This window comes from Pinus tabuliformis, chromosome 3_1, assembly GCF_031772625.1.
Source record: "Pinus tabuliformis cultivar Carrire ecotype Pingquan chromosome 3_1, CPIR1, whole genome shotgun sequence".
Lineage (NCBI taxonomy): Eukaryota > Viridiplantae > Streptophyta > Pinopsida > Pinales > Pinaceae > Pinus > Pinus tabuliformis.
The window spans coordinates 204,823,955-204,847,713 of NC_142301.1; the positions used below are offsets into that span (position 1 = coordinate 204,823,955).

The 23,759-nt window shown below is 38.7% G+C and overlaps 1 protein-coding gene across 1 annotated transcript in view; it reads right to left on the minus strand.

Moving 5' to 3' along the window:
* The window catches only part of CPSF100 (cleavage and polyadenylation specificity factor 100), a 435,702-nt gene that overhangs the window by 204,653 nt on the left and 207,290 nt on the right, over positions 1–23,759 (minus strand). Inside the window, exon 11 of the mRNA XM_089411014.1 lies at positions 12,473–12,654. Within this exon, the coding sequence (XP_089267140.1) occupies positions 12,473–12,654 (182 nt within the window). The remainder of the gene's footprint in view (positions 1–12,472; positions 12,655–23,759) is intronic.

Here is a 23,759-nt window from a genome sequence, read left to right on the forward strand (position 1 = left end):
GAAAACAATAACTATTTTCTTCAAGCCTAGAAAAGTTCATCTTCTAGGAGGTTGTTGGCATTTTAGGAGGGCTAGCATTTAGCTAGGTCGTGGGCATTTGAAGGGGATCTCTAACTTGGCAAGGTCGTGGATAAAGATGACTAGCTCATTTTCTTGTGCAAGATTTCATCCACCATTGGAGGCTAATCTTTCGGATGCCAAGAGACAGCTAACATTTTCAAATTTGAGAGCATTCTTATTGTACTTACCTTAGTTTCTAATTTTGACTTTCAAGAAAGACATCTAGTGCTTGAAAAGCCTCATGTGTTGTAAAATATTTCTCTTGAAGTTTTAGTTGAAATCATTTGGAAGGTTTCACATCTTTACAACAATCTAATAAAAAGGTTTAGTTTTTCTTGTGGGAGCTTAGGTTTCACCCAAGACATCATTTTCTCCTTATTTAGAAACAGAAACATGTGAGTGGATTGATCTTGCATTGTTTTCTTTGTTTTTATTTTGCATGCCTTAAGAATTAACACAATCTCACCATCACAAACTAATTTTCTAAATTTGATTTTGCTACTAGTTTTCATTTTATGTCTTATATTTGAAGTTTTGCTTTTAAGTACAACTTGGGATTTCACTTCAGAACAATTTATTTCATTATACGCAAGTATCTATATTCATGTGGCAAAGTTTGACTTAGTTAATTTGACAATTTACTTCATGTTTGTCTCACTATAGCCTCACTTTGCAAACATATCATACTTTGAAGCTTCATCTCATTTCATTGCTTTAGTTGGTTGATCATTGATATATCATTTGTTAGACGACTTACTTTCAGCAACTTACAATCATATGTGTTTATGAAGCTTATGTTCTTATATCTTGTGCAATTTTGAGCAATTATCTATGTTATCTCATTGAGCATATTTCCATTTACTTGAGGCATTTCCTTTTACAAGCACTAATAAACTTGCATTTCATTTAGGCATATTAGCATAGCTTTCATCTTTAATGAAAATTTACCTCCATGCATAAGCTTCGTTGAAAAACATCTCTTAGGGATCCCTTTCTTTCATCAACTTGAGGGACATAGAGCATCTTATGTGGTTAACACGATGACCTTGCACTCGTCAAAGCCACAGTGTCTATAAAGCCGAAGGCATCGGGTGTGTTGGATATTCCAAGGGAGGTATCGTTAATATAACCTCAGTTGTCTTTTCCCCGATCTCCTTCCACATCTTACATAAGAGACTTGTTTCAAAACAGTCGAAAGAAAGTTCACACCTAGATTAGGCATTTAGATTAAAATTAACCAAGATAATTGCATTTACTCTTAGTTTTGTGCATTTCATAATAACACATTTTACTATTTTACTTGCAAATTATTCATGTACTTATCATTGATGAAAATGTTTTGAATTGATTATCTTATTTAGGCAAGTATTATTTTGTGCATTTTTGCAAGTAAAGTTTTAACTTGTTTCCTTTTCAAGTCATCCTATATTTCTTCTTACATGCTTTGGATTTGTGAATGATTATATATTTTGAAAGCATTTCTTGAAAGCAAATTTTATATCTTTCTTGTGATATCATATTTTGCTAACATCTTGTGTTTGATTGACATGGCTGTTTGTGTTCCAATTTGAAACACTTCATTTTTCTTGACCAAGTATTATTTATTTTTAAGTAATATTGAAGGCACTCATTTTATGTATGCTAATCTTTGGTTCATGTGTTGATGGTTATATATTTCATTTCAAATTGTTCATTACATCTGCTCATAATCTCAAGTAATACAAATTTGACATCTCTAATAAACCTCACATCCCCCCTTTTTTAGCTTAGTTTTTCATTTAGGGACCACCCCCCTTAGCTTACCTAAGAGAGAGCTTAAACGAAGAGAGTGTTGGGAAAAGGTGACAACCCCATCTCTTAAATTTGCCACCAACCACACCTTGTGAGGTTAAGGGCTTTTCTCAGTAACCTAGGTGTGTGTGCTAAGCGGCAACAAGTCCTTTGGTTCCTTGAAGGTTGTGGGTTGAGTTGATAGTCTCTAGAGCCCTGTAACAGCTTGGGGTTCCCTGGAGGTTGTGGGTTGAGACATAAGATCCTTGGAGCCCTGTAACAGCTTGAGTCCCTGGAGGTTGTGGGTTGAGACAGAGCCTTTAGAGCCTTGTAATAATTTGGGTCCTTGGAGGTTGTGGGTTGGGATGGAATCTCTAAAGCCATGTAACAGCTTGCGTCCCCTGGAGGTTGTGGGTTGAGATAGTAGAATCTGGAGCCCTAGACAACTTGGGAAGAGGCTAATATTGGACCAACAACACAGCACTTGGACACAAACAAGAGACAAGCAAGGAAAGCAAGAAGCGCAAGAGGAATTCGAGTGGCATCCAAAAAGAAGATTGGAACAGTAACCAGTAAGAGGATTTTGCAGGTAAGAGGGTGCATGTTTGGTTATCTTGTTGGAATATGAATGCATGGTGCATGCATTGGTTTATAGGTTATTTTGTTGTCATTGGCATGGGATTTGCCTGGAGTGACGGTCATGTACAGCCTTGCCTTATTCCATTTCTTGGATAGTCGTGATGTAGTGGATTCCCTATTTCGGTTGATCTTTGGATGTCGATAGATTTTGGATCTTGGTTAAGGTTGTCTCAGGAAAATTCCCAAGGCTTGAGGGTGGAGATGGTTTTCTCCTAGAACTCTTGACATGTGGGTGGAGACAGGAAAAACCCTCTGAGTATGGTGAAAAAATCGTGAGGCATCCAAGCTTGTATTGGTTTGGTTATTTTGGACCAGTTTAGGTGAAATCACTATGGCTTGAGGGTGGAGGTAGTTTTCCTCTGAATTCCCTGTTTGGTTATGCTTTGGTTTATCCCATGTGATCCCACATTCAGACTTGGAATATGGCATGGAGGTGATTGGGCGGAAAGAAAGAATTGGTTCAGCCCAATCAATGGTCAAGTGGAACGTGGAAGTCCCTAACTTGGTTGGTACTATGCATATGTTAATATATGTTATTCTTTATGAAGATCAATGTGATGATTATGTGATTGGTTTGTCATGGCTCCATTACTATTTAAGTGCATGGTGTATTTCTTGTTATAAGAAGTGCCTTTTTTATTTATCTTGTTCATGGTTTTCACAGGTTCATGGATATTTTATATGGATTCATGAGCTAATATGTGTTTTATTGCAACTAGTATGAGAGGGAAGCAAGCTTTCTTGATGAATTTATGATGAAACTAATGAAAACGGTTAACGAACTATGCCTCCATGATTTACAGAAACCATGGTCACAAAATGTTCGTAAAAATGAATAACATGTGCTAAGAAAGTTAGACCCCATTTCCCTTGATGAATTTATGATGAAACTAATGAAAACGGTTAACGAACTATGCCTCCATGATTTACAGAAACCATGGTCACAAAATGTTTGTAAAAATGAATAACATGTGCTAAGAAAGTTAGACCCCATTTCCGTAACTGCATCTTGGAAGTTGGGTCATGCATAGTAACTCTCAGCTCATGTTTACCTTGGTAAGTATGTTAAAGTGGGTAAATATGGGGTGGGGTGTTACACCTTTGAAGAACGTATGTTTGCTTCTCTATCTCATCAAATGAAGGGTTGATGCCTCAAGTGGCCAGACTAAGTATGATCACAACACAAGAGTGAATTCAACGAAAAAATGAAGATGCAAGATAAGATACGATGCAATCTCAGTTTGATATTGGGTAATTGTGAATCATATTTGTGCCAAGAATATTTGGCATTCTGAAGATGAGATATCTCACCTCTTTGAAATTGTCTTGTTCATTGATAATTCGTAATTTGAGCCAAAGGAAGTCAAGTAGCATTGATACTACACAATTGACAAGATGAAAGAATTTTTTAGAATGAGACCTTGCCCGATATAAGACAATGTTATAGGTTCATGAGCTAAAATCCTTGAATGCGATGAGGTGTTGATACGCAAAGTCTGATATGACATCCATGACAAATCAATTTGTTGGTCAAAGTTGAATGGTTGAAGATGTTGCTTAAGGCTAAGATTACAAAGACTACAAAGCATTAACACCATTTGTTGAGTTAGGAGCTTGAGCTCCTCTTCAAAATTCTGAACACTAAAATCCACTATTTCGTCAAATCGTGTCTAGCAGGATACATATTTATTGCATCAAAACATGATAGCATTTGATTGTTGGTCCTGCAAGATAAGTCTAGGGTTTGGAAGACGAAACAGTTTTGACCATATTCTAAGGTTTTTGGATATTGGAACATCTACGATTTGTAAACCATAGCAAGGGCTTGAAAAGAAATCCTAAAGTTTATCAACAAAACTTTAAAATCAAATGTTTTCGCTAAAAGAAGAAACCTTACAGAGGGATGACATCATGATGATGAAGTTGATCAAATTGCAAGGTCGATACAAGGTCAAGAGGGAGCTAACAAGTTCTCAAAAAGATAAGTACTTTATCTCCTATTTGATTATTACTATTAACTTTACTTATAGTTAAGTCTCTTGTCCTTGAATTCTTTGCTTCATTGTGAGTGTTCTTCCTTGGCCTCCTAGTGAATGCTCTGGCAGGGGATGAAAAAGGATGGAAGAATAAAGCTTGTGACAAGAGAACTTGTATTGAAAGATATTGTTTGAGTTGGAATCTAGACTCAAAGAGCGCAAAATGCCCTAGGAGTGGATGACATGAAACTCAAATCAAAAGATTACCATAACAATGAGGAAGGCTATGAGGGGGCGTCTTGTCAAGTACACTTTAGTAGAGATCGTATTTCTCGAAGCAAGAAGTAAGCTACCTCAAGCTAGTGAGGTACATGAAGAAGTCCCACACTGGTAAGCAGTAAGAAGGCTTTGTACAGGCTCCTCCTACTTGATACCCTTGGATTGATGGATCAAGGTTGATCAAGGATGGAAGAATAAAGCTTGTGACAAGAGAACTTGTATTGAGAGATATTGTTTGCGCTGGAATCTAGACTCACATAGCAAAGAATGCCCTAGGATTGGATGACACAAAACTCAAATCAAAAGATTACCATAACAAGAACGAAGAAGGCTATGAAGGGGCGTCTTGTCAAGTACACTTCAGTAGAGATCGTATTTCTCGATGAAAGAAGTAAGCTACCCCAAGTTAGTGACGTACATGAAGAAGTCGCACACTTGTAAGAAGTAAGAAGGCTTTGTACAAGCTCCTCCTAGTTGATACCCTTGGATTGATGGATCAAGATTGTTCCAATATGATTTTTTCTTTGACGAAAGAAGCTGCATTAACCCCAAGATTTTCTCTAGAGGAAAAAGTCAACAATTTTCCATAAGCTCTTGTTTATGGCTTTAGGAGTGGACCTCAAAATTCAAGTTGAAAGATGTTGACTTGATAGTTCATAGCATCAGTGACAAAGGGATCAAATCAAGATTGTTGTGGCAGGATATGTTTTAGGAAGAACATACAGTTAGGATGATGGATCAAGAAACAGAAGAAAACCAATTTATGGTTGAGCCAAGTAATATAGTTCAACATGTGTTGAAGTACCAACATGGTACAATTGGTCATGGCAGAGTTAATTATGGTTTTTTTGAGATCTCCCAAATAGATAAGTACAGCTAGACAAATTCAAATTGGGAAAGGAGCGTCGAAAAGAGAGAGAGTTAGTATATCGCTTATGATTGGGCCTTGATCTCGTGGATGAGCAAGGAGTAGACATTTGTTGCACTCAAAGGACAAGTATGTTGCAATGTGAAAGGAAAGCAGTGTGACTGCAGCATGTAGTATTTGATTGATCAGGTGCAAGTGACAGTAGGATGATAGGTCAGGGCACCTTGAGATTGAATACAAATACATGGTACAGGAAGAGAACGGTAAGGCTCAAGTACATCTCCACCAATGAGCAAACAGTGGATGAGTGACGAAGTTGTTGCCTAGAGAAAAATTTGTGTACTTTAGAGACAAGCCAGGGCTTGTGGAGATTACCCCTCTCATTGAGAGGGAGTGTTGATTTGACACCAGCATGGATGGACATTCTCCTGGAAGGGAGAATGGTCTAAGAGGCCCAGAGTGCTCAACAAGTAGAGTTGAGTGAGTTCCTTTCAGAGGAGGCTTGATCACACACCAAGAAAGGGTGTAGTGAGGTTTGTGGATCCAATCACACACCAAGAAGGGTGTAGTGAGGTCCCTCAGCATCTAGACCCGATCACCAACCAAGGAAGGGTTGAGTGAGGTCCTGGACCCGATCACACACCAAGAAGAGTGTGGTGAGGTCCTTTATCATCTGGACCCAATCACAAACTAGGGAAGGGTTGAGTGAGGTCCTGGAACAGATCCCACATCGAGAAGGGTGTAGTGAGGTACTTTCATCATCTAGACCTGATCACCAAACAAGTGACCTGAGTTGCAGCGAGGGGCAGTGAGTACATAGCAGAGAGGCAAAGATATTGCTAGAGGGCCAGAGCGGTGACTGAGGAGGCTACGTAAAGGCAGCTAGAGACTGCACAGTGGCTGAGGGGCCTGCGTGGGTGATGCAGAAGGCCAGAGAGCTGACGCAAAGAGGTAGAAGGCTGGTACAGAGGATTCCAGAGCTACGCAAAGGCTAGCAGAGCTGACGCAGAGCCTTGGAGAAGCGCCAGAAGGATTTTCGTGCGGCAGACTTGCTGAATATCTGTCTCCGAGAAGAGGTATTATTGCCATGCAAAAATCTTTGTTGGGTGAGCCAGTTTGGTACCCTAGTTGTACTCAAGAAACCTGCATAATAATAAAATCCTCATAATTGTTGCACCGGTTTTCCCGCATTAGGTTTTTCCAGGGACGATTGTCCAAAAATAACGGTGTCCCTTGTATGTTTGTCTAGTACTTCAGTTGTTGATCTGTATATGAGTTATGGTTGCATTTTGTGTTTATTTTCAGTATTTATATGTATAAATAACTTGTTAATGTAATAAACAAGTAGGTGAAATAAACCAGATAATGCAGTAGGAACTTCTGATGTGTTAGATTCAGAAATTTCAACATGGTATCAAAGCATTGCAAATCACAGGAGGACTGAAGGCACCAGCATAATCAGAAGTATTTGCAGCAGTAGCAATTGTCCCAAGAAATAGAGTTGCTCCTAAGCAGAAAGCAGCAGAGAAGGAGTGACGCAAAGGGCCTGCGTCAACATTTCTAGCCAGAGAGAGGGCCAGCGCAGAGGCAAAGAGAAGCAGAAGAGGCTCACAAAGAGCCACATCATCCTACTCAGTCAAGTAGGCTTGACGCAGTTGGCCAGAGAAGTGAATCATCCTTTGCTAGGATTGCGCAGAGCTGGAAGGCTCAGTTTCTTCAGTTGCTAGGGCATAGGGAGTTGTGGGCAGATTGTGGATTAGGAAGCTGGTGGGGTGTTGTTGCTGTCAAAGCAAAACAGTACCTAACAAGACAGAACCAAGGTAGAGGGAGTCGCTGCCTTGACGGATTTCTAGCCAAGAAATCCATATCCGAGTTGTAGTTGCAAAAAAAGAGGATCAGAGAGGAGCGAATCGACAGTAAGCGGGAAGATTTCCAATAGGGAAATCAGGACTTAGAGGCAGATTTCCAGGAGGGAAGTCGAATCTCAGAGGGAGTCCAAAAGGAGAGGAGATGGCAATGAACGGACTTAGGCATCAGGACAGGTTGGATGGGGCTTCCAACTTTGCCATCTGGAATGCCAGGATCTTGTCAGTGCTGGATACACATTGCATCAAGTGCTTCACCTTTAGAACTGTGGCTATCCTAGTAGACCCAGTTGATAATGAGAAGTATGAGGATGCAATGGCGAAGGCAAATGGCATAATCCTTGATGGGGTCAAGGATCATGTCGTGTCACATATTGCCGAGAAGAATACGGCAAAGGAGATGTGGGATACTTTGACCACATTGTATCAAGGCACTTCCGGGCAGCGGAAGATGCTGTTTGAGAATCAATTGCAGTCGTATCAAAGGCAAAAGGGGGAGCAGATAGATCTATACCTCCTCATATTGCAGGAGATTCGGGACCAACTTACTTCCATAGGGGCCATGCCGGATCAGGAGTTCATGGTGAGGACTGCCCTGAATGCAGTCTCTAAGGATTGGGAGACATTTGTCCAAATCATTTTGGGTAGAGCTAATCTTCCAGGAGGGGAAGAGATGTGGGCAGCTCTTCGCCAAGAAGAGATCAGACGGTTGACCAAGGCGGGGAGTAGCAGCGAAGGGGGTCGAATCAAGAAAGAGGAGGAGGAGGATGCAGCTCTGGCATTTGCGGGATAGCAAGGGAAGAGGAAGAAGAAGGACATCTCTAAGGTAAAGTGCTTCCATTGTGGGGAGATGGGTAATTATGCAACCCAGTGTCCCAAGAATAAGAATAATGGAGAGGCTTCTAACTCCAAGGCAGCTCCGGCTAAGGCAAAGAAAGAAGTCGACATTGATGGCGATTATGGCATGAGTGTTCATTCACCTCTAGAGAAGAGGTGGGGTGACATCGAGTTGTAGTCAGGAGGACTACAGAAGATGAGGGCAAGATCCTTGAGGTACCCAAACTCTTCGATCTTATCCGGCTACAGGAGCCCCAAATGACAGTAGCAGGATGACGGATATTGATAGAAGCAAGATGTGATGGAGTGACAAGGCAATGCCAGAGTGTTGGGGTCTGTAGCAGCGCAGTGGGGGTTACAACAGTGTGAGATGCACAGAGGTGTTTGCAGCAGTGTGAGATGCACAGTGCAGGTTGTAGCAGTGCGAGAGGCACACAGGTGGTTGCAGTAGCGCAGAGGCAGCAGAGAAAGCACCAGATAGCAGCAGAGGTAGCTTCAGGAGGCTTCCAGACTAGCAAGCATGTCAGAATCTGGGTAGATCAGTTACTTACTTCTTGATAACTGCGTTGTAGTGCAGCAGTTAGAAATGGCAATGTTATGGGCAGCATGGGCAGCATGTTGAGAGGGAGCTGCAATACAGATGTAGCAGTGGCAGAGCCATGGGTAGCATGTTGAGAGGGAGCTGCAGTACAGATGTTGTAGTCGCAGAGCCATGGGCAGCAGTACAGGAAGTAGCAGTGCAATGGATGTTGGGCAGCAAGCCAAGCATCAGCAAAGGTATCAGTGCGGAAGGATCAGGGCAATGTTCAGTGGTGGAGCAATACTATAGCACATTCCTCGCTAAGAGGGATTGTTTATTTGTGGTAGCATTGGATGTGCTCTAGCCATGAAAATTGGTGGAGAGGCCAAGGCACATTAGATCTCCAAGACCCAGAAATGGTTTGGCGAAATTCCACCCGGTTAGAGAGATATTAAAATAATTAATATTTTCAATGTGGTTCCTAAGTCTAGACTTAGGAAAATTAAAATATTCATGGGTATTAATATAAAACTGGGTGAGAATGTTCTAAATGACATGGATCAATCCAATTCTAATCTTAGTCATTGATTAGAGACTTAATCTCAGTTGTTGAAGACTCAACAGGAAAAGTATAAGAGGAGGTTCGAGGGTCAGTTGGAGACACACCAAGATTGATCAGTCAGTTCAATTTTCTAGACCGGGGTTTGCTGAGAAAATTCGAACAAGTGATCTGAGTTGCAACAAGGGGCAATGAGTACATAGCAAAGAGGCAGAGATAGTGCTATGGATGTTTGGCTATTGATCAGAGACACTAGTGTAATCAGTATTTGGCAGAATTTAGTGAATGAGTTGCAGCTATTTTGGTGGAATACCTGTGGTATGGAATTTTGACATAGTTTCTTCTTATGTTGCATATGTTTGAATGTTTTGTACTTCCATATTGCATTTCACTTCTATGATATGTTGATTTTCAAGTTGATAAGTAGAATACATTTTGTATGCTCTGTTTTGGGGAAATCTACATAGTTTGTCCATTTTCTTCAGTTTAGAAAGAATACATGCTTGTCTTGTTCTTTCTAGCATCTCACCAGTCTTATCCATCTCACTTCGTAACCTTAAAGTGTTTAAGTGCCTACCTACCTTGCTTCATCAGATGTCTGCAATCATACCCTCATTTGCCCTGACCTAGTCTTTTTGACCTAATCCTCTTCCAACAACCCCATTCAAATCAAATCAACCCTTGCACTTTATACCTAGCCTAAAACCCTAATCCATCCAGCCCTCTTGGCTGTGATCCTTTGGAGAGAGCCCTCTCCGGCTTGGTAGGGCTAGCTACCAAGTCAAAAGATTGGTTTGTGGTTACCTCAGCTGGACTCTTCCTCAGCCTTGGAGATCTTGAGGAGTGATAACAGCCCATGTGCTAAATTTGTATGTCCCGACCATCTTTTGCATTTTGTGGTACATTTCCTGTTGTAAGTGGCCAAAATATGTTTTTTCTTTTCTTTTTCGCTGCATCAACCTTCGAGCATCATTCCAAGCCTGACCCAAAAAGTGTGGACAAGACGAGCGGGAGGCTAACCCTATGCGGACCCAATCGACACATGTGGACCCAAATGGGAAAAGTGATGAATGGGGTTAAAATGAGTGGAAGGGTGTGATGTATATGGTGTCAGGAGGCAAGACCACAAAACCAAAATCGCGATTTCCCATGTAGTGCCAGCCCTAAAGCTAATGACCAGTAAAAGAGATCCCATGGGACTAGGATACAAGGCTAACCACTGAATCAGGCATAGGAGACAAGAGAACAAACCTAACCCGCCTCTTTCTGCTGAATCCGCCCACCAATCCATGCCCAAAAGTGTCCATGATAAGTAAACAAAATTACTCAACTAAACCAATGAAAATTCATACCTTTGGGGTCCAAAGGCCCACCTTCAAACATATGATCATAACAGATGGGCGAGGGACACATGACTAGCTCAGGGGGCAGAGATAGTGGCACATCGAGCTATCTGGTGGTGGCTGCAAGGGGCTCCTAGTTGTTAGCTGAAGATCATCTAGGAGAAAATTTTCTCCTATGCATACTACTCACAAGTAGTGGGTAACAGATCCTATGGCTATTATTGCATTATAGTTGAGATTTTCTATGTATAGTTGCTTAATGATATAAATGACATAAGACAACTTGAGAATACAAATTATTGGAAGTAATTATCAATATTAGAAAATCAGTTTCTATTATAATAAAAATCAACAAAATCAACACTTACATCTTCAATAATTTTAATGAACAACTCACTTGTATAGTGTGCATCCTTGTATTTTCCAAAAGCATCCAACGTTTTTTAGAAGACCATTCCATTCAAGGAAGACACCATGAAGTTTAGCGGATGGCATGTTGCATCTATCCATCCATCAAAAACATTACTAACCCCAGATGATGACCATGATGATTTAATAGGCTCTAGCATTTTATTTGCCTTCTTCTTTGCCTTAACCAACAATGTCGTTCTAAGCTTCTCTGAACCTTATCCAACAAAAGGATCGTGTCCATTACCGTATCCATAATGCTTGTTTTGTGGGACTGAGAATGAACACTTGTCCATGCAAGAGAGGCACACTATAGAAAAGATATTCTGCGAATTTTAACTCAACTTTTTCCAAGGAATGAGGTAATTCATGTGAATCTTTGGCATGCAAGCCTGTAATTCTATTGTTGGCAATGACAGCAAGCACCACTAAAGTTATTATATGCCAAGGAGGGCACTCCATCCTGGAGCGACTTCAGTCTATCTTATCCATTTCTCATGGAGTCTATTCAGGGTATAACCTTAGAATTATTCCAAGCAACTCTCGTCATTATTCTAGGAGGAGATATTGTGCCTTCCTTAGAGAGCTTTAGGACACAGTTTTCCCTAACTAGTGTGCCTCACTCGAAGATTGTTTTAGGCAGCTTCTGGTGGTTTTTTTGGGAAGATTCTCCTATCTTCAGTTAACTTGGGTGCTCTACCCTTGGACCTTCATGCATCAGTTTCAGTGCTTGTTCAAACGATTTTTTGTCTCTCATCTCATATATTCCAAGCAAAGCAGGGCACATCATTGGGAGAACATTCATCCATTTAATTGAGATTTCTTCACTGGAGAAAACTATGATCATTTTTGGGGCTTTGACGTTTCTATAATTATTCTCCTTTCTCACCTTCACTTCATCTCCCATTGCACTTTATTTCTGACTTGGAAGCAGCAAATGTTCAGAAGTTATCATTGAGATCTATCATCTATTCCACTATTGTTATTCTGATATGATCTAGTTCCTCAAAATCTATCTGTAACCCCTCTTGGATCCTTCAAAGTATAGGCCAAAGGTCTTAAAGGACACAACCACTAAAGACTTGTGTATTGTAAATAAGAACATGATGCATGAAAATAGATTTTTAAAATGGTACTTGCTAAATTGACTTCCCAAATAGGGGGCATTCCCTTTCACCACATTTCTTTCATTCTGCTTATCTCATAAACGTCTACTTTCCTAATGTCTAGTCCTAACAACCCACAAGTGTGGAGATTGCCTAAGAAATGTTCTGCTTAAAATACAATTTTTCCCTCATTTAACAACAAAAGTTAAAAAGCAATGTTAAACACATCAGAAATAACTTACAGGTTGTGATGCAGCGAGCTCAACACCATCCTCTTCTTTGATTATATAGTCTTCAGGGTTGATAACCTCCCCAAATTCATCCCATTCATTTGTATTTTCATAGAAGGGGAACATGGGTGCAACAGTCGTAGGTGATGGAGTAAAACCATCACAAAAAACATCTCGATGTCGAGGAGTAGTTCCTGATACACATTACAAATCTGAAAATTGAAGACGAGACACTTCTACAGTTTGAATAGATTAGATAATCTAGAAAGTAAACTCATATACAATAGTTTTCCATGCAATCATTATAAATCAAATTACGACCTGTCTTTTTCCCTACAGTCGAAATACTGAATCGGCATAATGAATATGAATCCATAAAAGATTTAATAAGACATGAAACTTTAACATTCTAAATTTAAAGCTTTTGATTAAAATCTATTACAAGAACATTATTGCAGACAGCAGCTACGTCTCTCTTGCAAGTGAACAAATCAAAGAAGCATATGAATAACCGACAAGAAAGAAACAAATACTGTCCCGAATAACCTGATTGTACTAAAACAAATAAACTTTTTTCACAAATGTGGCATTTATAGAGTAGTAGGCTTCTAAACCAATGTGTATGTTTTGGGATATCATGTAATGCTTAGCCCTAGTCTCCTAAAATATTTATTAATTTGTCCTGCAGTCCTAATCTCCTACCATATTGAGGAATGTTTCCAGTAAAGACCTTTTAAGATTTGACAATGTAGAGAAAACTACAAAAAGATTCATACTTCAAGAAATCAATCATAGTTACCAATACGACGAAAGCTAATCATGCATCTAACTGTATCATGACACGAAAACTATATATTTTTAGAATGGGATTTAAAAATCACATGTCCCAAAAAATGGAAAAAATCTAACAGTTATAACCTCAAAGAAGCAAAGTGGTAAGAGAAAATTATGGATCTCCTCTCATCCACTCCAATAGCTCTCTTTCATTCTATTTGAAACCGTAGTCAATGAATTTTCATTAAATGCACTTGACATTTGGAGGACAAATTCAACGAGTAGAGGAGAAATATGGAGAATACCAGTGAGGTTTGACTAGGAGAAAATAAGATGGTTTTGGATAATCAATTGTAGTTATGAAAACTATTACTTTTACAATATGTATATGCTACTTTCCCCTACATTGGCAGTGGCAAATGCCAATCAATTTACGCAATATGATCTGGAGTCAGATCTACACTGTTAGGAGCGAGGAATGGAGGCAGAAATGAAAGTGCAATATTTAAAAGATTCCAAGATTGGGGAGCCCCCCACATATATATATATATATATATATTTAAAAAACATGCAAAGTGCTGAATTTGCTGCAAAAAACCTGAAAACATCAATTTAACAACTGGATTAATGGTGATCATTAAAGCATCAACCATTCACATATATCATCAATCATCTAGCAGTTACAACACTGCCATCAAATGATCAACCATCAACATCAACCTTCAAGTTTTAATATATGACATTTGTCATCAACAAATTGTAATTTGTAACAGACAATATCAACCAAAACAATAGAACAGGGAATCATATTCATTACCAAAGTGCTGTAAGATGTAGTCAACAGTTCAAAGGTAGGTTCAAACTTCTAAAGTCAAAGTTCAGAATTAAACTGCTTGTTGATGAGCAGAAATGCACCGCCAATGGTAAGGGAATCTCCCCAATATAAAGTCCCAACTAGACCTTACACCATTTGGGACAGGAGTCCCATCCGGTATGTGGGCCCGGCTGCCACCATATTTGTTTGAGAATTGGTTTTGGACTGAGTCAGCAAGAGAAAGGAAATCCAAATCAGACTTCCAATAGAATGCAAGTTAAAACAGCTTTATGGCATACTTTGAGCAAAAGACACACTATAAAATACTTAGCAAAAGACACAGAATATAACAGCACCTAAGTAAATGGACATGAATCTTAATGAAAAATTGTTAACAAACTTTAATTAAGATACATGGATGAAGAAATATATTTGTTATCAATTGCAAATTAGTTCACAATCACTAACACTCGTGAAACCATAAATCAGCAAACAATCTCAAATAAAATATGAGTCTCTAACCGACGAAATAGCTCATTAATTGTTAAGACACAAATAGCAATCACATACCATTAAATCACCATAAGAATAGTCTTACGATGTTCAACAACACATGAATGAAATGCTTGTCATGGCCGAAGAGAGCTTCTCAAAATTAAGCTTAAATATCCATTACAAAAAGCATCCATGAAATCCAATAGTGGAAGTGCTAAACTGTCACTTGATCTTCGAAAGGAATGTACAAGCTTTCCTCTTCCAAGGTGCTCAAAGGAATCCAAAACTAAAAGTCCCTTCTAACTAGCCATGAGAGTATATTTATACAAAACACAGTGACTCTTCACTTCCCATGACCTTTCAACTTCCCTCATGACTTTTTATTTTCCATGACTTTTCATTTTAATTCTAATCCTAATTTCATTTACACATTACACGAAAATCAAAAATAATAAAAATAATGTCCTTTCATGGCACTAATCTCAAAATGCCCAAAGGTAAGACTTCAACTTGTAATTCCCAAGTTAGATGATCATGCCAAGCTTTGTAATAGGCTGCGATGGATATGGCTTTGTTGGATATGATCCTCTCAAATCTGATTTCACACTCGGGCATTGGGCAATATTGTTTTCATATCTGTCTAAACTCGGTGTTAAAGAATAGAGATCATTGTCTGCAGCTTTGTTGGTTCTACCACGTGTTTGGCAATGGCTTCCTTGGTATGCTTCAGGCCTTTCTGAGCAACAGCTTTCCTATCTGCATCCACAATTTCTTGAATTCCTTGCAAGATTTCTTGTTCTAACTTTACTAATCCCTGTGCTTCGATTGAAGGTATTTTAAGTTAGTTTTTGGGGTAGCATCGAAAATGTGTTCTAGTCTCTATGGTGTCCAAGAGGCTAAGGAACATGAAATCTCCAAAACCTAGAAAAGATTTCGTCGGAAAAGCTTTAGAAACTACTCAATTAGATTAATTAGACAATAATTAAATATTTTAGATTTCAATTTTCTGCGACTGTTATCATCATTTCAAATAGCTTTCCAGATGCATCGCATTCATGATAGTTCGATGATCGACATTTCGAACCCACAATTATGGTTCATCTTCAAGATACAAAGAAATACGGAAAACTGATCAAACCCTGGGTTATAATAAATAGGAAAAAATTGATTGGAAAATGGCCCACGATAAAACCCTAAAGAGAAAAGATTTTATTAATATATTATAAAATGTGTGATATAATATGCTCTATATATATCATGCTATTAATAAAATTATTAAAGATTATATAAATACGCTATTTATTAAATATTAGTTATATATGTCATGTTATTAATAAAATTATTAAGGGTTATATGAATATGCTATGTATTAAATATTAATAATATTATTTAGTGATAATTAACTATAATGTTTTATAAAAATGATTAAAATACTTGTTATATATTAAAAATAATTAATATATTTGTTCTTATTATGAATGATTTGTTTTAAAAAATCATATTAATTAATGAAACTGAAGGGGAGTGCTATTAATTAATGAGATTTTAAGGGGAGGGGGTTTGGGAAGATATTGATTTAGATGTTAAAGTAGGAATCCAATTTTCACTTATAATCCATCCTTCATCCCTATTAAGGTTTTTAGGATGTTTATTGATTTCTATGACCTCCCTAAATTTTTTGTGGAAGTAGTGATCAATTTTAGGAAGGATGCAAATTTTTTCAATGCAAATTTGATGCTTGGTTTTATCGAAATGCTTTGCCAGAGCAGATTTTTTGAATGATTATGCTTAATGTTAGTTGAATGTTCTTGGATTCCAGTTTCGATAGATCGACCAATCTCCCCAACATATGGAATTCCACAAGAACATGGAATTAAAAAAACCAATGCAAATTCCTTGAGAAATTAGGCCCTTATTATTTAGGAAATTCCTCAAATTGATTACGCAATTCCCAAGGTTGATCATCTGACTGCATGCAACACCTATACACTCAAGACTAGTCTACAACTGATGTTACACTACCTTGGAATCTCCACCACAACTGGGGTACTCGAATTCTTTGCATGCACTAGCTATTTTGGGCCGATTGATCAGTTAATTGAATGATCACTGAGTTAGATTATCAGTTGTCAGAGGTTTGCTAGTGAAAGACAACCTGTTGTAATATTTCTCAAATTGTTGAATAATAATAAAACCCGCATCCATTGCACTGGTTTTTCCTTCGGGGTTTTTCCTATTAAAACTTGGGGCAGCTATGGGAGGAATTTCCCACGAGAAACCCAACTACCCCAAAAGAAGCCCATCTAGCCCCAAATATGATTCAAATGTATTTGGGCACTCTCTTATTATTTAATATGGCACAAATTTGGTTGGAAAAATAATTATTAAGGCATGTGGTAAATATGTTTAATAAGAAAAATTCATAAAGAGTCTTCAACAAGTCAGCTTAACCCCTGAAGACTCCTATTCATCCACCATAGAAGACTATAAATATGTGATTAATTCTGTTAATTTGGCAGCTCAGGGACAAATTCCCTCCATTGGTCAGTCTTCCTCACCCAGAGAAGCCCCAAATTGCCCTTGAAAGAACTTAATTAGGTTAAGGAAAAATGGACTTTTAAAGTGAAAACCCACAATGACACAAAAGTCAAGGTCGGCCTAAAACACAAATTAGCCCTCCTCTAACACCTATAAATTCAGAAAAAGTCACCTTCATTTAGACATCACATCAAGCATCTCTCTCTTCTTCTATTGGTTCATACATCTGAAATATTGCAATGTTCTCTTCACACGTGTGAAGGGTTTGGAGGCACTTCTGAAAGCAGCGATGACTTTTCTGTTTGGGAGAATTTGACCAATGTTGACCAGCATTGTTTTAACTTGGTTTGACCAATTTTGGACCTATTTTGGAAGGTTGCATTCATTGGCACAAAGACCAAGGTTTTCTGGTCACTTTGACTGCAGATAACTGCAAGTTTGACCGCAGACTTTGACCATAGACCTCTCTCCATTGACCAGGTTTGACATGATTTTTGGGACTGTTTTGACTGAATTTTGACCAACATTGGAGGTTGAATCTTTTAACTATTGACCGAGCTCTTAGAGGACATTTTTGACCATTGATTTGTGACTGGTTAGGGCTTCTTTGAATGTTGTTGACTTTGACCAGAATAGCAGATTTCATAATGACCAGATTTGAATTTTAGGGCTCATCTATTGTACTTTGGATATTGGTTTTGTTGGATGGTTAAATATTTGACTTTGACTTTGCTGTTGTTGAATGGAATCATTGTATCTCTCTACTGAACATTTTATGACAATCTAATAAGAGGAATTTGAAAGGGTTTTACCCATTGTGGGTTTTTCTCTGGTCTTTGACCAAATTCTTAACTCTTATCATTGCTTCTGATTGTCTCTTATTATACATTGCATTTACTGTTCTATCTACAATTGTCATTTATTAGAGGAAGATTAAATTGATTGCTAATTGAAGTTAAGAATTGGGCTAAAGTGATTGTAACAGCATAGAACAATGGAATTTTAGCATGGTTTCAAAGCTAAGGTGAAGAACAAAGCCCAAGGAGACAAGAAACAAGAGCAATCATCTTTGAAAGAAGTTGAAGGAGCCTATTTGATTTGGACAAGATGACTACCTCTTTCTTCAAGGATAATGAGAAGTTGGGTGATTCATCAAACTTTGTTGCTTAGAAGATCAAGTTGGAAGTTATACTAGATGACAACAATGTTTTGGAATACGTGCAAGGAAAGGTACCTGAACCTTCGAAGAAAGCTTCTACTGCTAGCAAGTCCAAGTACAAGAAAGGTGACCTCAAAGCCAAGTAAATTCTCATTGATGGTTTGCAAGAGCATTTACTTGTCTATGTTGGAAGCTTGAAAAAGTCTGAGGATATCTATGATAAGCAAGTTGGGATGTATGAGGTCAACAATTTGAATCATATTCTCTCTTTGAACAATAAACTCAAGCAACTGAAAATGAACAGGGGAGAATATGTGCAATCCTATATCATGAGGGTATCCCAACTAAGCGATCAATTGCAGGCTGTTGGTGAGCCTATATCTAATAGAGAGTTGGTGATGATCACTCTTCAAGGTCTTCCTCCCATTTGGGAAACCTTCCTACCACTATAAGGGACAACAATAAACTCCCAACAATTGATCAACTTGTTGGAAAATGCACTCAACAGAAAACCAGGATGATTGCCTGAGGAAGGATTCAAAAGCGTGAAGGAGAACCCTTTGCATTTGCTACACAAGATAAGAAGAAGAAAGGTAGAGGGAGACCATCCAATCCAAGAAAGTCTTCTCTTGAATCCAAGGACTCCAAGAGAAGGTTTAGAAAAGACAAGCCTCAAGTTGAATGCTTCAACTGCCACAAGTATGGTCACTATGCCCGAGACTGTCTAAGAAAGAGAGATGCTCCAAGATCCAACTGAGGCTACAACAACAACGAGTGCAATGATAGGAGAAGTGATGATAGAAGAAGAGGTGATGATAAAAGAAGGTGAGATGCTAGAAGAAGAAGAGATGCCCCTGATGATCGAGAAGAAAGCTATCATCCTCAAAAGAGAGCAAGAAATTTCAGGTATGAAAATAATGCAGTTGCTAGCCAATCTAAATACATTCTTATTTCCGCTCTTTCTAGTTCTTCGCCCCTGTGTTTGTATGATGGTTTGTAGATAGTGGGGCTTCTAGACATTTCTCTGGGTATAAGGAATTCCTCTCAAATCTAGTTGAGAGGGAGACTAATTTAAATATCATTCTTGGGGACAACACTACTCATCCTATGAAAGGTTTCTGTTCTGTCAAATTTCATCTGCACTCTAAGGAATCCATTCTTCTTAATGATGTTATGTATGTTGTGGGACTAAAGAAGAACTCAGTATCCATATCTGCCTTGGAAGACAAAAAGATGAGAGTAGCTTTCATAAGAGGAAAGTCCTCACATGGCCTATGGAATCCCACATGAGGGATGCGTTCACATTGGTATCTAGAATTGAAGGACTCTATAGCGTCAGTGGAAGACCTTTGCTAGCAATGTCCACGACATTAATCATCAAAGTGAGTTATGGCATCGAAGGTTGGAGCATCTACATAATGAAGCCCTACAAAAATTGAAGAAGTTAGTCTCTGGGATGCCTAATGTTCAAGCTAGTCATGATGGAGTATGTTCAGGATGAGCTAAGGCGAAGAAGACAATTGAACCATTCCCCTACAGCAAGAATAAGACCGATGGAATTCTTTAACTCATTCATTCTGACCTTTGTGGACCCATGCTAGTGCACTCTCTTCGTGGCCATCTCTATTATATCATATTCATTGATGACTTCTCCAAGAAAACATGGATTTCCTATTTAAAGCATAAGGATGAGGCTTTTGATATGTTCAAGGACATCAATGCGCTGATAGAGAATCAAAAAAAAAAAACATAAGGTCCTCAGGTCTAACAATGATAGAGAGTCCACTTCAAATGAGTTCATTGACTTCTGCAAAAGGGAAGGTATCAAGAAGGAGAATATTGTACCATACAATCCCGAACAAAATGGTGTGGCTAAAAAGAAGAATAGGTCCATAGTAGAATGTAACATAAAACTATGGCTGAAGCAAGAAAATTGATAGCTTGTAGATTGAATGTAAAAATACACACAGGTATTTAATAATAATAATTTATTAATATATATAATTGTATAAGATGATATGAATGTACAATGAGGACCCTACTTTCATACCTCAGCAGGTGACCTTTTCGTGAATGGGCATGTCTTTTAGACATGCCTTTTCACTTAATTTAATGACTATTTAACCTAGATAATATTTAATTATTTAATATTTATATTTATTTTATTTATTTAATTGTTATGGATTATATTCATAACATAGCCTCTCCCTTCGGAAGTTTTGTCCTCAAAACTTTAATGTTGGCGGTTTTCTTCACACACGACCTTCTTATCGTCTTATAGCTACTCAGTGATATTCCCTTAGATTATATATATATATATCTATATATATATATATATATATACTCTGTAATTTTTTTTTGTAATAACAATAATTTTTTTATTTTTTTAACTTTATTAATTTTTCTTTAACACTAATTTGAGCGGAAGTTTCTCGAAATGGTGTGGTCACGTCTATTGGTCACACCCGTTGACCCCACCCGGATTGCGACGTTTTAACACCGTCGATTCTAGCTATGTCACCTCAACACCATGGTTTTCGATTACCCCGCAGCGTCTTCCACTAGCAGAAACCGATAGCATATTTCTAGACATTTTACAGGCCGAAATTGCATTGGTAATAGTTCAGTAGACCAGGTCGAATAGACTACTGATATGCAAATATTTGGGCAGCGAGTGCAAGTTGAAACAACATCACTGCTTCTTGCACATCGAATGCTTTTCCATTTTGTAACACCTGCAAAGGTTGATGTTGTCGTTCTGTCAATTCTCGAAACCGTTGTGTCAACTCTCGAAGCAGAACATCTTTGGATTGAAGATCCTCATCTAGACAACGCACAGCAAAATTATAGCTGCTGATTCCTTCACAGTCGTTCTTTGAGGGCCTCATCAAAGACGAAAGGTTGGGTACCGGGGAAGAAGCAGGACACACATACACTGCTTTTCCCCACCCGAAGTCGGCATTTGCGCAAGCCACTACAATCTCGGAAATATCCGAAATGATGTAACAACCGCGCGGTGGGCTGAGTGGACGCCCATTCACCTCCGCCAAATCAACCGTGGATCGCACGTATTCTTCGTCCACCATTTTCTTGCCTTCGTTAATCAATTTCACAGCGAAAGACAATGGCTGGTCAATCAGATCTCCGGCTCTTGCTATAGCGTGGCCGCATGCTACTACATTTCCATAGTACCCCGTGGGAAGACGCGGTCGAAATCGAGAACGGGCGTTCACGGAAAACAATAATGCCGAGTCTTGGTGGGCAGGGATATTGAGAGCCTTTACTCTCGATTGCCACAAGCAACCCGCTATTACTTCGAATGTGGTGCAGTGCCTCACCTCCTTTGCCTGCCGTTTCAAAGCTTCCAATTTCTTCTGGACCAAAATAGAACCATTTTGAGCTCATTCCCTCTCCTGCACGCACTGGCACCACCGATTTTCGATATTTGTCTACAAAATCATAATATAAACGGCCGATAGCAGGGGATTTCACGGTAGGCTGCGCTCTGGGTCGAAGGATTTCTCTTTTCCAAACGGGAGGAACCGTGGGTGTTGCTGCTCCTCTGGCTATTTCACTCAAACCCATCACAAACTGGGCGATTCCAGCGCCATCAGCGATGCAATGGCTGAAATGCAAACCTAATATGAAGCCTCCACATTTTAGACGTGTTATCTGAACCAAAAGAGCTAATGAAACGGCAGGCAAAGAATGGATTTTGGAGAACAATTGACTCATAGTGTTGCGTCCCCGTCTTTCTGAAAGAATATGAATCCCCCGATCCGATATGCTCACATTTGTTTGAGGGCCGCATTGATTCTTCTTGAGAACCTTATACTTCTGGTATTCTTCATCTTCAATGTCAGCCCTCCGTTTATTCGAAGGAAATTGTAGTGTTGGCGGCGCTGCATTAGCCGCAATATGCGAGCAATAGCCTTTCTCTGTCCTGGTCACAACTGTTGACCACCGCGTTTCACCACCTATTGAATTGGTAATCTGCTTGTTCGTTCGATGGCCTGGTGTGTGCTCTCCTGCAGAGGGCAAAGTAGGGTTGATGAATTGATGAAGTGGTTTGATATCGTTGTCGGGCAAGTGATTGATCAATTTATGATTTCGGGGCCGTCTTTTTTGCGACTTGTGTGATTCATTGTCCTTCGTAGCTTCATATTGATCTTCATAAACAGAATTAATATCCCCGTCATTTCTTTCATCTTTCTTATTATTGATTTCTTTTGGAAATTCTTTAACTTCTGCAAATGATTTTTCCAAACGATGTAATGCTTCTTGAATACTAAACTGTTCAAAGTAATCAAGATGTGAACGTAATGGCACATTCTGCAGCGAACTACGTTCAAAGGCCCGCACGATTATATTGTGTGCCATGCTCCAATACCACACTGTAACATAAAACTATGGCTAAAGCAAGAAAATTGATAGCTTGTAGATTGAATGTAAAAATACACACAGGTATTTAATAATAATAATTTATTAATATATATAATTGTATAAGATGATCTGAATGTACAATGAGGACCCTGCTTTTATACCTCAGCAGGTGACCTTTCGTGAATGGACATGTCTTTTAGACATGCCTTTTCACTTAATTTAATGACTATTTAACCTAAATAATATTTAATTATTTAATATTTGTATTTATTTTATTTATTTAATTGTTATGAATTATATTCATAACATAGAAGCAGCTCATGCTATGCTTCATGATCAAAAGTTACCAAAGTTTCTATGGGGAGAAGCAACAAATACAGCAGTCTATGTACAAAATAGGGTTCCTCATCAAGCTCTGGATAACAAGACTCCCGAAGAAGTATTCATGGGTGTGAAACCTGATATTGGTCATCTCAAGATATTTGGTTGTTCCATATATTTTCATGTGTTTAAGGATAAGAGGAACAAGATGGAAGCCACCAAAAAGAAAGGTACATTTGTTGGGTATTGGGAAAATTATAAAGCATTTTGATTATATATATTTGGTCAAAAGAGGATCGAGTTTAGTAGGGATGTAACCTTCGATGAAGATGTTGCACTTGGAAAAAAAGGGACCTTCCTCTGCCTACTCCTATGAAGAACGATGATGATATGGACCTACTAGAAGGCCACTTTGTACCCGAGCCAGAGAAAGATACAGATGATGATCCCATGGAGCCTATTGACCCATTAAATCCTCCTCCATGTGATACCCCTGCTAGGAAGAGACCATTGTGGCTTCGTGATACATTACATGATGTTGAGAGACATATTCCTGCCAATGGGACCTTTGGAGAAAACAAGAAGCCATGCAGGTATCAAGGTTATGTTGTAGCTATGAGCAACATCATTTAGGTTGAACCTCCCACCTTTGAAGAAGCCGTGAAAGAACGGGTTTGGAAGGATGCTATGATCGAAGAGTATGAATCCATTATGGAGAATGATGTATGTGATGTCGTTCTGAAACCTAAAGGAAAGTTTGTCATAACCTCGAAATGGATGTACAAGATCAAACATGGAGTTGATGGAAGCATTGA